Source organism: Microcaecilia unicolor, chromosome 7 (assembly GCF_901765095.1).
Source record: "Microcaecilia unicolor chromosome 7, aMicUni1.1, whole genome shotgun sequence".
Taxonomy (NCBI): domain Eukaryota; kingdom Metazoa; phylum Chordata; class Amphibia; order Gymnophiona; family Siphonopidae; genus Microcaecilia; species Microcaecilia unicolor.
This window is the reverse complement of record NC_044037.1, coordinates 29607650-29626648: the sequence shown is the minus strand read 5'-3', so window position 1 is coordinate 29626648 and position 18999 is coordinate 29607650. Positions and strand designations below refer to the sequence as shown.

The 18999-nt window shown below is 43.6% G+C and overlaps 1 protein-coding gene across 1 annotated transcript in view; it reads left to right on the top strand.

Moving 5' to 3' along the window:
- Nucleotides 1-18414, top strand: part of LOC115474095 (COMM domain-containing protein 5-like) — a 29017-nt gene extending 10603 nt beyond the window's left edge. The window contains exons 4-7 of the mRNA XM_030209424.1: nt 4267-4317; nt 11991-12086; nt 14846-14921; nt 18197-18414. Coding sequence (XP_030065284.1) covers nt 4267-4317; nt 11991-12086; nt 14846-14921; nt 18197-18298 — 325 coding nt within the window. The 3' untranslated portion in view covers nt 18299-18414. The remainder of the gene's footprint in view (nt 1-4266; nt 4318-11990; nt 12087-14845; nt 14922-18196) is intronic.
- The last annotated feature ends 585 nt before the right edge of the window (nt 18415-18999 follow it).

Here is an 18999-nt window from a genome sequence, read left to right as displayed (position 1 = left end):
TGCAGCCTGTTTTCTGTTTGGGGCAGCAGACAATGGGAATGGAATACTAAAACATTTAAATGATCTGATCAGTATTCAAGTGTGCATTCCGAGGGATGCATAGCCATTTACGAGTGATGCACAGAAAGATCATCCTACCTTTACTGGGAGGAATTTTACAGGAGGTCTGAAAAAGCCGGTAGCATTGACGGCAGGGACTAGAGAGGAGAGCAAAGCTTTTAAAGAAACAAAAAAAGCCGGGGTGGGGGGTTAAAACTTTAAAAAAAAAAGTCCTTTGATGTTCTCCGGGACTCTTCTACCTCCCTCTCCTCTGCCACTCCCGCTTCCTTATCACAATCCATCCCAGGGCAGGGCAATGGTAGCACAAGAACTTCGTGCAAGCCATAAATCTGCTACTCAGATTGTTCCAGGTGTAAAGGACAGGGCAGAAGGCCTGAGACCATAGACTCATCTCTAGCTTCCTCCTTAGCCTTTTACTCATCGCAGGTCTCTGCTTCTTGCCCTGCCGTTGTGAAACAAACATTGGGACTAGGCTTTGCCCCCTGCCAGTCCCAATTGGCTGTCTGTGTCTGGGGAAGCTCCGATGTAGGCAATGATATCAGCAAGCTGCCTCCATGATTGGCTAAGCCAGCAGCAGATGATGACTCCTGGCTGGGCTTCCCCGCTGATGTCACTCTCATGCCCAAATAAAGACACCTCCTCCAGCATCATCGGGATCCCTTTCACTGATTGGACCCAAACTTCTTGCTGGGCTCCTGCTGAGTTGTGTGGGTGGGATTCCCGGGGCTTCCCCTGCTGCTCCAGTTGCAATCCTGAGGAGGGATGAAGTGAGAAGCACATGAAGGTAAAGAGGGAAGAAACATCAGCACACTGCTTTCATACAGAGAATGGCTGCAGTCAAGGCTGATCAGGTAAGGGCTTGTGCCTCTTTCTCGCTTTCTTGAGAATTCCTCTCCTTTTGCAATTTTTTTTTGTACCATGGAGCCACATCCACATTGTTCAGGGCATGAGCATAGCAGCCAGACATAACCGATTGACTGCTATGAGCTTTTCCTGGCGCTTTCCCTACTGAGCTGCATGCTAAAAATCCGCACAACTCATTTGCGTGCGATTGTTTAGTGAATCGCCTGCTGTTTCCACCTCAGCGATTTTTACTGGAATGAAAATAGTGGGCAGTTGCTTCCGGGGACTTTAGTGCATCGGCCCGCCGTGTGTGATAACTATTAAACTTGGCTTTGATAACGGGTCTCGATACTTGATGGCTACCTTAGCTATTTCTGCAGCAATTGATACAGTCAATCATAAAATTTTGCTTGAATGTTTGTCAAGTTTTGGACTAGCAGGGAAGGTCCTGGAATGTTTCAGCTCTTTTCTAGTTAATCAAACCTTTTCAGTTGGGATTGGATAAGATGTATCCTCTTGGATTCCAGTTAGCACTGGTGTCCCTCAGGGATCAGTACTATCTACTATTCTTTTCAATCTTTATATGACACCAGTTTGTAAGCTATTAATTTGTTTGGGACTGTGTTACAAAATCTGTGTTGATGATTTGCAGTGTTTTTTTCCTGGTTAGCAGCACAATTGATGAAGCCTTAACATACATCATAATCTTTAGTTCTTACTCGTAGATGCTTTCTACTAATAGATTCCAACTGAACGTGGCGAAAACTCAAGTTTTGTGTTTATCACATTTAGTAGTAGTGATTGTCCTAGATTTACTTGTGATAATTGTGACACTCATCAGAAATCAAGTATTTGGGAGTCCTGTTGAATTCCTTATTATCTATGAAGAGTCGCATTAAGCAACTTATTAAGACTGTCTTTTTAAATTGAGAGTATTGAGGAGATTGCGAGAGTTGCTTTCTAATTTCCATACAATTCTGCAGAGTTACGTGTTGCCACATTTTGATTATTGTAACTCGTTATTTGCGGGTCTCCCAGTTTATGTGCTGAAGTCGCTTCAGGTTGTTACAGTGAGCCTATTCCCAACAGTGCTTTAGGGGAAAGTAGAAACTCATCTAATGAAAACCAACCAACTATAAAATGAGATGCATTGAGGATGGTATACAAGAGGTGTCATTCGGGGAAAAACAGAAACCAACCCAGAGTGGAGGAAAAAACAAATCCAAGTGACCAGTCAAACACAGTGGTGAGAGCTCCAAATAGTAACATAGTAGATGACGACAGAAAGACCTGCACGGTCCATCCAGTCTGCCCAACAAGATAAACTCATATGTGCTACTTTTTGTGTATACCTTACCTTGATTTGTATCTGCCATGGTTAAGATACACAATAAATATTACAAGCAGCAGAACAAACTAAAATAGACAAAATGTAACTACAATAAACACAAAAACAGCTTATAAAGAAAAAATCATTTGCACAGAATTAAAACACACCACAAGCCAAAATAATGCCTAACTGCAATAAACCAAACTAAATAATAATTTTCTAAAACGTAAAACAGAATCAATGCTATGAAGCTCAAACAGCAGCAAATTCCATAAACAGGCTCCTTCAACACGGACCATAGTGGACCACAAAATACTGTATGGTTGTTTGAAGTCTGAACAAAATAGTTTATTAGGACCCAACATGGTCCATGTTTTGGGAAAAAGCCTTCCTCAGGGGTCGACAGTTCCTCCGTAGAACGTATAATCGATTGTGCGTGCTAGGAGAGCACAAATATAATGCTATTGAAATCCGTGGAAACGGACACTGCCAGTGCAAAAGTGATGTGATGTGATACTTAATTCCCGTGCAGTGATTATACTTTGCCCTCCAAACTAGGGGTTCTCAACCCAGTCCTCTGAACATGCCCAGCCACTTTTGTTCTTCCCAACAGATACCCATGAGAGATTTTTATTTGCATGTACTGCCTCTATTATAGGTTATATTCATTGTGGATATTCTAGATTGGGCTGAGGACTACTTCAAGCATTAGATTTGCAACCATTCACCCTTGTTTTCCAGGCCAGATATCTGAGAAGTTTGTGTGTATTTGCATGCATGTATTTTCCTGATCTGGCAGACTGTAGTATTCATCACATCGGTCAATACCTCAGCTAAAGTCTGTGTTGTCACCTTCTGAAATAGTGTGGAATGCTAATGTGCACTGCTACACACATTCACAGGAAAACATAACTTACAGGTATTGAAGGACCAAAGAAGGGTTTTCCATTTTGTGCCTAGGGAAAACATGCGGAGTACATCTGGGCAAAATTACATTCTTTCTATGTTAACTGCCTCTAGTTGTTGGGCTGTTGTCCTGTTGAGGCCTGTTCAACTCCTACTGCTACTTGCCATTTCTGTGGTGCTACTAGATGTACAAGATCCCTGAGAGCTGGCAAGGAATGAACAAAGATCATAGTCCAAACACGAGATATCAAAACATCTTTTTGGGGTAGTGAAAGCGGTTAGTTTGGCAGAGTTTAAAAAGGGGTTGGACGGTTTCCTAAAGGACAAGTCCATAGACCACTACTAAATGGACTTGGGGAAAAATCCACAATTTCGAGAATAACGTGTATAAAATGTTTGTACGTTTGGGTAGCTTGCCAGGTGCCCTTGACCTGGATTGGCCGCTGTCGGGGACAGGATGCTGGGCTCGATGGACCTTTGGTCTTTTCCCAGTATGGCATTACTTATGTACTTATGTAAGTGGTGAGTGTGCTTAAAAAAAAAAAAAAAATCTTGTTAGCATTTCAACATAATTGGCTGCTTCCCACTCTTTCTCCTATAATAGAAGTCCTGATCCACTGTTGCTGAGCTTGTCTTTATGGTTGTGCACCATTCTGGCACATACTTGGTGTGTACTAGGGCTGAATTATCTGTTCTGCTAACCACAGGAACCAGAACATTCCCTGCTTCTTTCAGGATACCTGACCCCAAACTAACCACAAGTAGTCCTCAGCAGAGAGGTTTTCTTACATGCGATATACTTTCCTTTGAATGTTCTGGGGAGGATGCCGCTTGGCAGCTTCACCTATGTGTTGGTTTCATTAAAGCACAGTTGGAAATGCATGAACGTAGACTAGTCAAAAGTTGTGGTCTTCAGTGAAACCACTGTCTGCTGTTGTCATTTTTTATTTGTTTTGAGAGAGATAAATCTGGCTGCTGCTTAAATAGAAATGGTGCGTCCATTGACTGACTGATGTAAATACATTATAAATGTTTCTGCTTACGTGTGACTCTCATTTGGTAAACTGATTATTGCTCTTCTGTTTCCAAACAGCTACCAAATCGTTTTTTATGCTTGTGTTTTAAAGGATCCCAGAAGATTTTATCACTGACTTTGTTGGCCTCATTTTCGGTAACAGGTAAGTATAATATTATTCTGTAGTTGGATAGTATGCCAGCTTGAGGCAAACACACATGGCATGTAAACATTCAGATGTGGGATGTTCTGTTACGTAGCTTCCCACTATTCCAGAACCTGTGGACAGTTGTGTCCATCAACCAGCAGGTGGAGATAGAGAACTGAAAACTGAGCTAAGACATATCTCTCCTGGCATCCAGACCAGCTTCTCAGTTTTCTATCTCCAGCAGGTGGATGGACACACTTTTCAGCCTCTGGTTCCGAGTGACTTACTTCTGGTCCAATTGGTCAGCTGGTCCCAGTTGAGCTTTGCAGGTGGCTTGAGTCTGCAGAGTAGTATCTGGAGGTCTTCAGATCCCTGTCCCTGGTGCCCCGTGAATTTACTTCTTCCCTCTCTTCACCTGTTCCCTATGGAGTTCTTTTCCAGCATGATAACCTGGGACCCTTTTTAAAAATTGGCATCACATTGGGCAGTCTTCAGGTACTACGGATGATTTTAACAGGTTAGATATTACTAACAGCAGATCAGCGATTTCATGCTTGAGTTCTTTGAGTACCATTGAATGTATGCCATCTGGTCCAGGTGATTTATTACTCTTTAATTTGTTGAGGCTCAGTACATCTTCAGGTTCACCAAGATTTCTTTCAGTTCCTCCACATCATCACCCTTAAAAACCATTTCCGGTACAGGCAGATCTGACATCTTCTTCCGTAAAGACTGCTGGATGGGGATCCCCTCTCTCTTCCACAGGTACATGGCCTAATGAAGCAAGGTCTGATGCTCATGAAGGATCCTTGCCCCTTTGGTCTTACGGCTTGACCATTGAAAGGAATCAGTTGAGACAAAAAGGTTATTCTGATTCAGTCATTGCTACCTTGCTTCAGGCTCAGAAACACTCTACGTCTATGGCGTTTTCGAGGGTGTGTAGGAAATTTGAGGGCTGGTGTCCTAAGCATGGACTTTCTCCCTTCTCTGCTCAAATCGCACACATCCTAGCATTTCTCCAGGCAGACCTTCAGAAAGGATTGGCGTTGGGTTCTCTAAAAGTTCATGTTGCAGCTTTCACCCAGATATCATTCGATTCTTGCAGGGAGTGGACCACTTGTGGCCTCCTTTTCAAACACCGTATCTAGAGTGGAACCTTAATTTAGTCCTTCGGGCTCTTCAGAAGCCTCCTTCAGAGCCACTCTGGAAGGCCTTCTTGAAAGATCTTATACTACAGACTGCATTCTTGATGGGTATTGCATCAGCATGTAGAGCTTCAGAGCTGCAGACTCTCTTGTTGGGATCTGTTTCTCTGCTTTTCGGAGATGGGGGTCTTCCTGTGCGTGGTTCCTTCCTTTCTTCCTGTCCTTTCACTAAGAGGAGGAGGCAGCTCAGCATTCTTCCCTGAAGCTTCTCAATGTGTCCTCATTAGATATCTGGATGTTACGGATGAGTTTTGAAAATTGGATAGACTGTTTTTGTTTTTGGTAAACAGAGGCTTGGCCTCATGGCTTCCAAGCCCACAATTGCTAGATGGCTGAAGGAGACTCGTGTCAGCTTATTTGCTTACAGGGAAGCAGACTCCTTGGGACTTATGGGCTCATTCTACGAGGTGTACAACAACATCCTGGGCAGAGACTACCTTACTGTCTCCTGTGGCTATTTGCAAGGCTGCAACATGGTCAACGCTGTATACCTTTGCCAAGCTGCAGGGTGGACATTGCAGCGCTCTCAGTTTTGAAGCTTTGGTCCTTAAGGCGGCGGTGCCAGGATACCACCCACTCTAGGGATTGCTTTTAAATATTCTGGAGCAGTGGGAAGCTATGTAATGGAAGGAGAAATTAGGTTTTACTTGGTAATTTCTTTACGTTAGTCCCTCTTACTATTCCAGAGGCCCGTCTGAGGTTTCTGAGATGTTTAATCGGTAAAAAGTAAAGGGGTCAAATAACTGTCACTTTGCATGGTGCTTCCTGTATATCTCTTATTCTCTACAAGTTGTCCAGAGAAGAGAAGTCCACACATGTTCACTCGTCTGGTTAGTGTTAGGTTAGTGAGTTGTTTAAGGTTTTGTTTTATTCTGAGTTTATCCTTACTGCTTGTCTACGTAAATACTGAGGAGCTGGACTGATGCCAAGAGAGAAATGTCTCAGCTCAGTTTTCAGTTCTCTATCTCCACCTGCTGGTCGATGGACTGAACTATCCACAGGTTCTAGAACAGTGGGAAGGACTAATGGAAAGAAAATTATCAGGTAAGACCTAATTTCTCCTTAAACACCAGGGTGGGTCAGAACTGGGATTGTCAGCTGATCAGGCCACATAGGACTTTGAGCTGCAACACACCCCTGTACCTAAAAATCAGTTCAAATTGTGTACTATTACATGGAAACACCCATGATAACTTCTGAAGGGTCTTCAGATTGCATTTTCAACTGAAACTCCACCCTCCAATAACAGGACCACTCTCTGCCTGCTGCCCTCCCACCATCCAAAGGCCCTCCTTGGGACAGGAGCGACTTGGGACTTTGGGTGGCAGTATGGGGTCAACGGCCCAGGGAGACCTGCTGTCTGCAGGTGGGGGAGGTGGGTGGCAGCAGTGCTGCTAATTTCATGCAAAACTGAGCAGCAGATTTTGGCTGCAAATTCGTTTTTTCTCCGAGGACAAGCAGGCTAATATTCTCACAGTTGGGTAACTCGACGCTGCGTTGCCCAGTCCAGAGCTTGTATCAAGCTTTTCACAGAGCTGTTTTGGAGTGCGAGACCGCTCCAGTACACATGCGCGTGAGTGCCTTTCTGCTAGCCACAGTCTTTTTCTGTGATGAGGAGAAGACGTGTTTTTTGTGTTGTGTTTTTGTTTTGTTTTTTTAAATCTTTCTCTCCTCACAGCTGCCGGTTCGGTTCTTAACAGAGTTTGTTTTTTGTTCACTTATGTACCTCATTCAGGTTCTTTTTATCTCCGTTCAATTTGTTTTATATTTTTGTTTATTTTTTCTTCCTTTTTACTGCAGCTCCGTTCTCTTTTGGCACCATCGAGTCTGACCCTTTTCCATCAGGAGCCACTTTTTGGTATGACTACATACCCCTTCTCACTGTGTTCTGTCTGTGTCTTCAAATTCAAGCCAGAACCCAGCCAGAGTGGTTTGCAGGGAATTCTCTTTGGCACCATCCAAGGCGTTAGGGTCGGCATTGATGTCTATGGCGTCGGTGGTTGCATCGGCACATGCCTAGTCATCGGCCGCTATGTGAGTCCCTGGGCCCAACAGTTTTCGGCACTGGCTTGGGGCATGAGGCTTCACTTTGTCCTTGTCTGTACACTGGACTTGATGCGGATTCCTTGTACTGCCTTCGGTACTGAGGAAAGTCGGTATGGAGCATCACATCGATACTGAGGACCATAGATATCCAGAATCGTCCGCGTTGAGCATCCACATCGGTACCAAAGATCTTTGACCCTATGAGCTTTTTAGGATCGCATCGGTCTCTTTCGGTGCCTCCGAGACACTGCAGCATTGGTGAAGTGTCTCAATACCAAGAGACCTTCCAATTACTACTTTTTCAGGAGTCTTGGAGCACCAGACCCTTCTCCTTGAAGCTTGGCTGCTTCGGAGTGCATCGGTGTTAACAGTGCTTGCGCCAGCCATGCTTCTCTACTAAGCCCATATGGTTGCTTCTTCAGCAGTTCGTTTCTACTCTGTGACTCCAAAACTGTTTCGCTTTTTTCAAGAGGCATCTACGTCTAGGGTGCTTGCACCTGCCATGCCTCTCGACTTCCATTCCTTGGTCCTGGGGCATCGGTGTAAAAGGTGCTTGTGCCTGCTACGCAGTTTGTATCAGCTCCACTCTCTTGTAGAGCATCGGCATTGACGGTGCTTGCGCCGAACACACATCTTGAGAGCCTCGATCCACATCAGCATCGAGGATACTTGCGCCTGCTGCGCCTTTTGTATCAGCCCGCATGGTCCTCAGCCTGCAGTGTGGCTTTTCCCGCCAGTGTCACATGCGCCACTGAGATCGACTGCCCCCTTCGTCGATCAACACCGCTGCAAGCAGTTTTATTGCAAATCGAGTCCGGAGCCCTATCCTCGATCCCTCTTCGGGGTCCTGCCTCTTCTCAGGCGAGGAGGACTCTGTCTCAGCCCACCCATGGCTGGTTCCTGGCTGGCACCGGTGAAGAGCATATGAGGGTCAGATGCGCATTCCGGCACTTCTCGGATAGGGCATCCGTTAGAATGCCATCTACACCCATCCTCCCTCCGCGGGCATTGACGAGCCTTCCTTTCCCTTTGGGGACATGACAAACCTCTTTTCACTACCTTCGGAGGTGGAGGATTGCTTTTTCCTTTTTAAGTTCCTGGGCTATGAGTCTTCTCCTAGGAGATCTGTACTAGTCTTGGTCCATCAGCTCTTCCATGAGGTTCTCTTCTCATGAGGGGTACGGAGGTCCTTTTATGGCCTGCTCCCTCACATAGATATAGCCTCCACACACACTCATTTTGGCAGTTTCTCTCCCATTGGAGCTAGTTGAGTTACTTTGTCAGTTGACTGATCCCCATGCCTCTTTCACATGGGATCTCCTAGTGGACTGTAGCTTCTTCATGGTGTCGGACCATGGGGACCCTGGAAGAAGTCCTTCACATGTCCCCATGGTTCGTTTGCTTTCCATTTTGGGAACGAGTCTGCCCCATTAGTCCCTAGGACTGTTCTTCTGGGCCTTCGACTTTGTGTCTTCCTATGGTGCCTTCTGCTCACCTAGAGCGCAAAGCTCCCTTGTCAGCCTTCCCCACTCTAACTGTTCCATCAGCCCGGAGACTACTGTTTCTGGCACTCTTGATGACCTGACACGCTCTCAACAATAACTATTCAGCTACTCTCTACTCATTCCCACGGTCTATGCTCCAGTTTTGCCCTCTGTGTCAGGGGACTGTTCAAATTCAGCAGAAGGTGGTTGGCTACTCCTTCAGGCCAATTTTTGGACAGGTAATTCTAACAGTCTAGCCATTTGCCTGTGTTAGGTGGTATAGTCGCAAGTTAGGTCTCTTCCTAGAGATGGTCCTTCCAGGTTCCTCCTTTTCTGGAACATCCTTGCAATTACCTCTCATGGTTACTCAAGTACATAATCCTGTCCTTCCATTTTGTTCCACATCCTGATCTGGAACAGTGTATCATCACTTACATTTCCCCTTCCTTGGGAGAACAACCTTCTCTATTTGTCTCCTCTTAGTCCCTGTTGGGGCAGGCCCTGTGGTCGAGCACATAGTACTGACGAGCCAACACTTTGATCCACCCTTCTTGGCCCTGCAGATTTAAATTCCTCTTAGTCTGGAATTCTCTTTCCAGGCGCCATGGGCTATGGAGTATTCTCCAATCCTCATCCCACATAAGGGGGGGGGGGGGTCTCTTCTGCATCCCATCCTCCGGCTTCTGGCCCACACGGCCTGGATGATTGAAGTTTCGCATTAGCTTCCGGGCGTTTTTTCTCAAAGTATCTCCACAGTCTTTCTGGCTTTCAGAAAGTTCCCCTTGGGAAGTGTTTCTCTTTTTCCATTGGGATAGGTTTGCCATCTGGTAGGCATACCTTCTATATCTTGCTGAGTTTAGTCTACGTCGACTTGATGGACATTCGCCTCAGTTTAAAGGCTTCTTAGACTTAAGCATCTGTATTCCCGTTTCTTAAGTGATTCCTTACACTGCTTTTTTTCCTGCCGAGGGGAATTCTCAACCTCAGTCTATTTGTTTCTGATGGTTGTTACATAGGCTCATCAGGACTGTGACCTTTGGTCCTGTCAGCAGTTTCATCTTTCATCGCAATGGAGTGATTCTCTGCATGTACCCTAGGTTCCTACCTTGGGTTGTATCTGAGTTCAATCTGCATTAGTAGCTTCTCTTGCCTCCATCCTTCGCACTGTCTCATGCATGGCAAGCACATTTTCCACTCATTGTACTGCAAGTGGACACTGGCCTATCTTTGATGCAGCTTCAGCCCCACAGGTTTTCTCCTTAGCCTTTAGTTACCTATCTTCCTACTGGAGGTGGTTCACCTTTGGGGATTACTAGACGTCAAACTATCTCTCTTTTTCTTTTCTTTCCGCCCAGGCCAGGCTACCCAGGATAATCCTTTTCAGGATTGCTATGTCATGTATGTCAACACCATGACTATATTGTTCGCTTCTGTTAGGAAGCTTGGTTGGGCTGTTGTGTTCCCTTCATCCACACATTTACGTCTCGTTCCTTCTCTGGATAGCTTGCCTACGGCAGCATTCCCGTCACAAATTTGATGGAATAGTAATGCACTTTTACTTTGGATTCTAGAATTCGACTCCACCCACCTAGACCCTTTTTATTCTTTCCCAGACTTCACTTCAGATGATTTGCTTACCAGTTTTTCTATGTTCTGACCTCACCGTTGCGAGGTGCAGGTCGTCATTGGTTGTTAGCTAGGGATTCCCCAATTGTGAGAATATTAGCCTGCTTGTCCTCTGAGAAAGCAAAGATACTTACCTGTAGCAGTTATTCTCTGAGGACAGCAGGCTATGTATTCTCACATACCCTCCCACCTCCCCTTGGAGTCGTCTTCTGTGCTATAATATTGTACTATTGGTCTTGCGGCAGGCGGGAAGGCACTGGAGCATGTCTCGCACTCCAAAAGAGCTCTGTGAAAAGCTTGATACAAGCTCCAGACCAGGCAACGCAGCGTCGCGTTACCCAATTGTGAGAATATATAGCCTTCTGTCCTCGGAGAATACGCTACAGGTAATTATCTTCACTTTACAAAAATCCCAGGTTTCGGTAGCCCTCCACACTATTGCGTATTTATGTATACACACCCCACCCACCCTTTGTACAGTCCATAGGACATACACTTTTCTACTCATTCAGTTTTAACTTCATATGACTATAAATTTTGAAATCCCCTCAAAGTTGAGAAACAAGTAGCCAGTTCTTTAAAGTTCATTGTAAGAAAGTATCGCTATAAACCAATTTTTACATCAAATGTTTTCAAAATTAGATCACGCTTAAAATTATGCTCTGTGCAAGCCAGAACATAGCAGAGTTTGGATGGAGCATGAGTGAAGTTATGATTTGTGCGTATTTTATAAATTTTCACATAAATTTACACCTGCTCTTGAGCAAGTATACTATCCACACCTGTCTGGGTGCAGTTGGTTCAGGATTTGTGCTAGTATTTTCTAAAGGCACAAAGGGGCCTTTGTGACTGTGTAAAAGCAGCAAAAAATGGGAGACTTCCTTCCCTATGAACCCAGACTCCCTATTATAAAATGAGCCTCGTGTGGAAATTTTTGTAGAAGGAGAATTGTAGCTAGTAGAACAGTGAGGTCCCTGTTTACTAAGCTGTGTTATAGGCGCGTTAGCGTTTTTAATGCGTGTTAACCGTGTACGCGTGTATAATATCTCTATCTCTGTAGGCGCCTACATGGTTAGCGTGCATGCGCTAATTTGTAGGTATGTTAAAAATGCTAATGCGCCTTAGTAAACGGCCATGAATGTGTAAATCCCTCCCGGCATGGATATAAAATTCTAATGTCCTGTGAGTAACCTTTTCTTTCTTTCAGCAGTACAGTGTTCTGATGTGTAAACATTCAGCTGCCAAACACTGTGAAGCTTTCTTCCCCCTTCCACTTCTTCTTTATCAATATGCTTTTTTGTTTTTCTTTCTCAATGATGCTGGAAAGACGGCCAGTTCTTGATGCTGCAGCTCAGAAGCAAGAAACCCGACTGCCAGGCCTTGAAGACTTTCGATGGAGAGTAGATGTTGCTATTTCTACAAGGTAAAAGTGTAAAGAGGTTCCCGATGCATCACACTGCTAGTTACCCTGCACAATTCTGGCAGGAATATTTTCTTTTCTTTCTTGTATGTTGATGGGGCTGCATCTTGAGTGGAGGAGTGGCCTAGTGGTTAGGGTGGTGGACTCTGGTCCTGGGGAACTGAGTTTGATTCCCACTTCAGGCACAGGCAGCTCCTTGTGACTCTGGGCAAGTCTCTTAACCCTTCATTGCCCCATGTAAGCCGCATTGAGCCTGCCATGAGTGGGAAAGCGCAGGGTACAAATGTAACAAAAATAAAATAGATACTATTGGAGATTCTACATGGAATGTTGCTATTCCACTAGCAACATTCCATGTACAAGGCTGCGCAGGCTTCTGTTTCTGTGAGTCTGACGTGCAGGACGTCAGACTCACAGAAGCAGAAGCTTGCGCGGCCACATTGGTGATCTGCAAGGGCCGACTTCTACATGGAATGTTGCTAGTGGAATAGCAACATTCCATGTAGAATCTCAAATAGTAGCAACAGTGGAGGAGTGGCCTAGTGGTTAGGGTGGTGGACTCTGGTCCTGGGGAACTGAGTTCGATTCCCACTTCAGGCACAGGCAGCTCCTTGTGACTCTGGGCAAGTCACTTAACCCTCCATTGCCCCAGGTACAAATAAGTACTTGTATATGTAAGCTGCATTGAGCCTGCTATGAGTGGGAAAGCGCGGGTACAAATGTAACAAAAAAAAAAAAGACTTCTGCCCTTTTTAACCCATTAGTTTTAGATTAAAAGAACCTCTCTCTGCTATTCCTGTTCTTTTTTGCACTTGCTTTTGAACTTATTTCTGTGGCCATCCTAGCCATTTGGCTCCTTAAATTCCTGTTCCCTGATTCTGACTATCTAGACATGATGCATGAGCACAACTCCCCACTCTGTTGAACCCAGAGAATCAAAGTGCCAAGCTATGAATCGGCCTTTTACCACCTGAATCACTGTGCTGGCTCTCAGTTGTTGTCTTGTATACAAGTGTGTTAGAAAGCTGTAGTTCCAGTGACCACCTAAAGCACCATTAGGCGCTGCACAATGTAATTGAAAACAAGTGATTCACGTCTAGCCGTTCCACTCCACTCATTATTTTATAGACCTTTATCATATTTCCCCTCAGCCATCTTTTCTCCAAGATAAAGAGCCCTAGCCGCTTCAGCCTTTTCTCATAGGGAAGTTGTCCCATCTCCTTTTATCGTTTTCGTTGCCCTTCTCTGTACCTTTTCTAATTCCACCATATTTGTTTTGAGATGCAATGACCAGAATTGCACATAGTATTCGAAGTGCAGTCGCACCATGGAGCGATACAAAGGCATTATGACGGCCTCGTTTTTGTTTTCCATTCCTTTCCAAAGGAAAGCTTCGGGGTCACATTGTTTTCTTAGACAGCTGAGGGGAAAGACTAGGGGACACTCATTGAAATTACACGGAAATAGTTTTACAACAAATAGGAAATATTATTTCATTCAAAGAATACTTTAATCTGTGGAACTCATTGCCAGAGGATGTGGTAACAGTGGTTAGCATATCTGAGTTTTAAAAAAATGTTTGAACAAGTTTCTGGAGGAAAAATCCATAGTCTGTTATTGAGATGGACATAAGGGAAGCCACTGCTTGCCCCAGGATTGGTAGCAAGGAATGTTGCTTCTAATTGGATTTCTGCCTGGTACTTGTGACCTGGATTTGTCAGTGTTTGAAGCAGGATACTAGTCTAGATGGACCATTGGTCTGACCCAGTATGGCTTTTCTTATGGTATTCGTGCTTCCCTACTTTCCCTGTACACACATTCTTTATTTGGATTTAGCTTTTTCATTTTTAGCTCAAGGTGGGTTACGTTCAGGTAAAGTAGATATTTCCCTGTCCCCAGAGAGTTTACAATCTTAAGTTTTGTACCCAAGGTCACAAGGAGCCACAGCAGGATTTGAACCCTGGCTTCCCTGGTTCTCAGCAGCAAAAATGGAGCAGGTCACAGAAAACCAAACGATAAGATCAACAGTTTATTGTATATGGACTGTGGCATAAATTGTCAACAGGCATAAAACTAAAAATGCAACTGTGAAACACTCTGGTATGCAGAAGATGCTGTTTGTGTTCCTGTGACACACGCTGTTCAACCATTGCACAGTTCCTTATGTTTTGATACTTTTGGAATTGGCTGGTCACCCCTGATGCAGTCCATGTCTGGGTGAAACATGGTCATGTCAAGTCTTGAGTTTTATACCTGTCAACGATTTTATGTTGTAGTCTATACAAGAAACTGTTGAGTTTATCAGTTATTTGGTTTCTGTGATATGCTCCCTTTTTTTCTGCTGTTGTCTGGGGATCCCTGCCCCATGCGTTCCCTGGTTCTCAGCCTGCTTCTCTAACCACAAAGCCACTCTTCCAACTTCAGCCTAGTCATGCAGTATTGTAGTGTCCTCATAAATAATTTTCCATAACACAATGACTGCAACTAAAGTGAGTTGGGCAGAGATATAACATAAAGGAAAATGTGATGAGTAGTTGTAAATGAAGCCTCATGGCACCAGACCAGCCCTGGTTCTGACTGAGCTGGAATCCTTAAGGAGCAGATAGAAACCACCAAGTTAAAATAGCATATGAAAAAATACGTTCAGTGGATAGAATGTGGCCTAGCATTCAAGATTTTGAGATGATTTTTTTTTACGTTGTACCCCTAAATTCTGCAAACACATGCAATGTGTTTAATGCCAAAAATGTGCTTATTTTCAGCTTACTGGCCCGTGCACTGCAGCCATCCATTTTAATGCAGCTGAAGCTCTCCGACAAGACGAGTCACCGCTTCGAAGTAAGTTTGCTTCATGTTTTCTGTATATAGCAGTGATACCTTTTAACAATAGAACTACCAATAATTTTCCCTACCTAAAATGACCAACAGAGTTGTTTTTGACCCTAATGTAGAGAGGTGTGTTAGTCCACTTTTAAAGGTAATCAATAGAAATAAAACATGGAAAAGAAAATAAGATGATACCTTTTTTTATTGGACGTAACTTAATACATTTCTTGATTAGCTTTTGAGGGTTGCCCTTCTTCGTCAGAATAAAAAGGTATCGTCTTATTTTCTTTTCCATGTTTTATTCCTATTGATGACCCTAATGTCAAATTGCTTCATATGTAAAAATAGGAGATGTAATTTACAGCTGCTAAAGCAAATATGATATTTTAAAATAAAAAAAAATCAATGTTTATTTGTTATAACGCATTGTAATTCATGTACCCATAAATTATGGAAATTGAGGAAAATAAAATACGAATAATTGAACAAACGGAGGTATAAATCAAAGGTGTTTGTGAAACAAGAGAGTTCTGGAATGCATGCTACACAGACCCAGTACATTTCAACTTTTCTGGTACACTTCCCAAATGAGCTTCTTGCAGGCTCCACAAACTTCCAGTGTTTGTTTCCATTGCACATTGCAGTCTTGCACTGGCGTCATTGGTAGCCCCCCACCCTGAGCTTTTCTTGGTCAGCAGGTGCCTCTAACCTATGCTTTCTCAAGGAGAAGTGATGATAACCTAAAGGATATACTCATGTTGACTTAGCTTCTTTCCGCTAACACTGTTGCATTGATTACAGCCAGATGAAGGATGTTGTGGAAGACCCAGAGTGGCTATCTTCAACTTCCAGTTCACACATCCCACCCAAAAAAAAAATAACACATAACACCATAACCCCACTATCCACACAAGAACAAATAAACAACAAGCACAGACTCACATACCCTACACCCAAATTAAAGGACCAAAACAAGCATCAAAGCAACCACCAAACCCCCCTGCAACCTGTTTATAGGCAAAATGCACATCACAAGACTCCTAGTAGGAATATCTATCCTAACACTAATACCCATCACAGGAGCCCTTACACCAAGAGACAGTAACAAAATACCAAAACTCTGTATCCCAACCCACACAACAAAAGATAACACCCCTCATCAACTCAGAACAACCACATATAGAAGGAGGAATTCAACTACAAATACAGAAGAAGGAAACCAATCAGGCCAGTAATGAAAACAAGTGTCACCTAGTGAAAATAACCAAAACCATGATAACAGAAGACTCCTACATTCCAATACCAGTGGGATACATCAACGCCAGATCAGCGGTCAACAAGACCGAAAAAATCCAAAGACTGGAAATCTGACAAAGACCTCTGATTGGCCTTACTTAACAAAACCTGGATCCACGACAAAGAAGACACCATAATCCTAGACCTCTTCCCTCCAGGTTACAAAATCTTACACTGGACCAGAATTGGGGGAAAAAGGAGGTGGCACTGCATTAAGTTACAGATCTTTTTTCACAGTGGAACCCATTGATGAATCCATAACACCACAACTGAAAATTGCCTTGATCAGAATAAGAGACAATACCTTACTCGACCACCTATGCTGCATATTATTATACAGACCTCTTGGAAACTGGAAAGCGGCCCAATCCAAGTTCATGGATTTTGTCTCAAACATCTGCCTATCCAATCCCAACACACTGATAATAGGCGATATCAATCTACCCCTAGAAGACCAGAGAAAGGAAAACACTAAAGAGTGCACTGAAATCCTCAAACTGGGATTTCCAGAGACCTTCAGTGCCTTCAACATGTGTCAGGGGACATGCAGTGACCTTCTAACATATAAATTCTCACCAAACCAGGAACTCTCAATACAAAATCTAAGATGGATAGAGACTCCCTGGTCTAAACACTTCAGACAAGACATGATCCTCTATTGGAAAGAGAGAGGGACATACCCCATACAAATTGCGAGGGGAAATTGATGCAACCAAATTTTGGTCCTCGATAAACGAAAACCAGTGGTCCCCACAAATGGACTTCATAGAGTTATAGATTTTCCAAAAGAGTGGGACAACAGATGCACTACTGTCCTGGATGAAATAACCCCCCATATCTACCAAACAGAAAAAAGAAAAGCAACTCCATGGTGCGAGAACGAACTGACAGAACTCAAAGCCCAATGCAGAAGCGAGACCGAATTTGGAAGAAAAACAAGAATGAACAAACCATAGTCATGTGGACAGAAGCGCGGAACAAATACAAGAACAAAATAAGGCAGGCAAAAAATAATTTATACAAAGAACAAGTAGGGTCAGACTACAAAGACACAAAGAAACTCTACAAGCTGATAGACAACCTCCTAACCACCGAATCTTTGATAATGGTGAACAATGAGCCCCCAACAGCACACGAAATGGCTAGGTACTTTGAGGAGAAGATTGTTAATCTTCGGAAGAATCTACCACAGAACAACACCTATTTAGAAACACATAGACAGAAGCTGCATTCAACGGGGGCATAGGTTAGCTCTGGCTGACTGGGGCAAAGCTTGAGTAAAAAGTAAGTCTTAAAGGTACTTTGGAATTTTTGGAAAGATAGTTCAACTCTGGCGGTAAGGGGGAGATCATGCCAGAGTTTTGGGGAACTACACTGAAGCAGGTGGTCCTGATGCTGTCTAGCCAAATATGTCGGAGTGAGTGTACAGGAAGGAGGTGCTTGGACAAGTGGAAACACCACAGTGAAACATAAGGTGTCTGAAGATTAGCCAGAAATAAAGGGAAACCAGAGTGTAAAATCTGATGAACTAGTGACAGATATATTTAAAAGGGATACAAATACACCACAGGCAAGCAGTGTTTAGAAAGAAATGAGAGTGACATTTTCATACCAGTTTTACCAAATAACTTTGTCACTGATCCAAATACACAGAAATTTTGCACGCATGAGTGGAAAACGATGGTATAGGGAATTACAGTAGTCAATTTTAAGAATGACTGACTGACTAAAGCCAAAGGAAGAATCCTGAGGAAAGTCAGATCAATCATTGGTCTAAGGGAGCAGATCTGACTTAAGGTGGAAACGTTCTCAGCACAGTTTATATGTCTAGTGGCCGCTATTAAATTTATGACTGCCTTTTGAATATCCGACCCCTAGTGTTCAAAGTAGGTTTCCTGGTTTTGTTTCTTGCTGTGTTTCACCGTATGACTTGAGGAAATCTCTTGTACGAGTACGTTCCTACCCAACGGCCATTCTTGTCTTGTTTTCAGGTGCCAATTGCAAAGTTTCATGAGTTAAGGTATAACGTTGCCCTGATACTGAAAGAAATGAATGACCTGGAAAAGAGAAGCGTTCTTAAAATCCAGGACTGATCCACGCCTCAATAAATCAGTGTGAAGGAGCTTTTAAAGAATCACCACTAGTTAACACTTCCTGCACATTGTGAAAAGAACCTGCTACATTGTATATATCTTTTTTTTTTTTTTTTCAATTAAAGTATTTTTAAAAAAAATAATTTCTAAGTTGCCAGATAAATGTATTTGTGATGGTGGTAATTTCCTTGCAGATTTCCCTTATAGGAATCATCCAGAAGAAACCCCTTATTAACAAAACCTTTTAATAAAGGGGATAGAAACGGTTAAAAAGCAATAGGCCTCTTCATCTTGGAGAAAAGATGAATCATAAAGTGGGTTTTTTTTTTCATAAACTGTGATCAAGGTACCTAACATAGTGGGATTTAAGAGGTTTGGACAGATTGCTGAATTATTAGCCAAATAGATATGGCTCATCCCTGGAAATGAGTAGTGAGAAATAGATCTGTATTTTGAGAACTGTTGGGTGCTTGTGGGTCCACTGTAGGCGACAGGATACTGGGCTCGATGGACCTTTGTCTGACCCAGCATGGCTTTTCCTATGTTCCTACTAGCCGTTGAGCCCGTGAAAATGGGCTACGTTTGGAATGGGGGGGGGGGGGGTTCCGAGTCGCCGCCGCCCCTCCACCCGGCCCAAGCAGCACTGTAAACTTACATCAGCACGCAGCAGCAGGCACATCAGCAAAGCTGCCGTCTGAGCG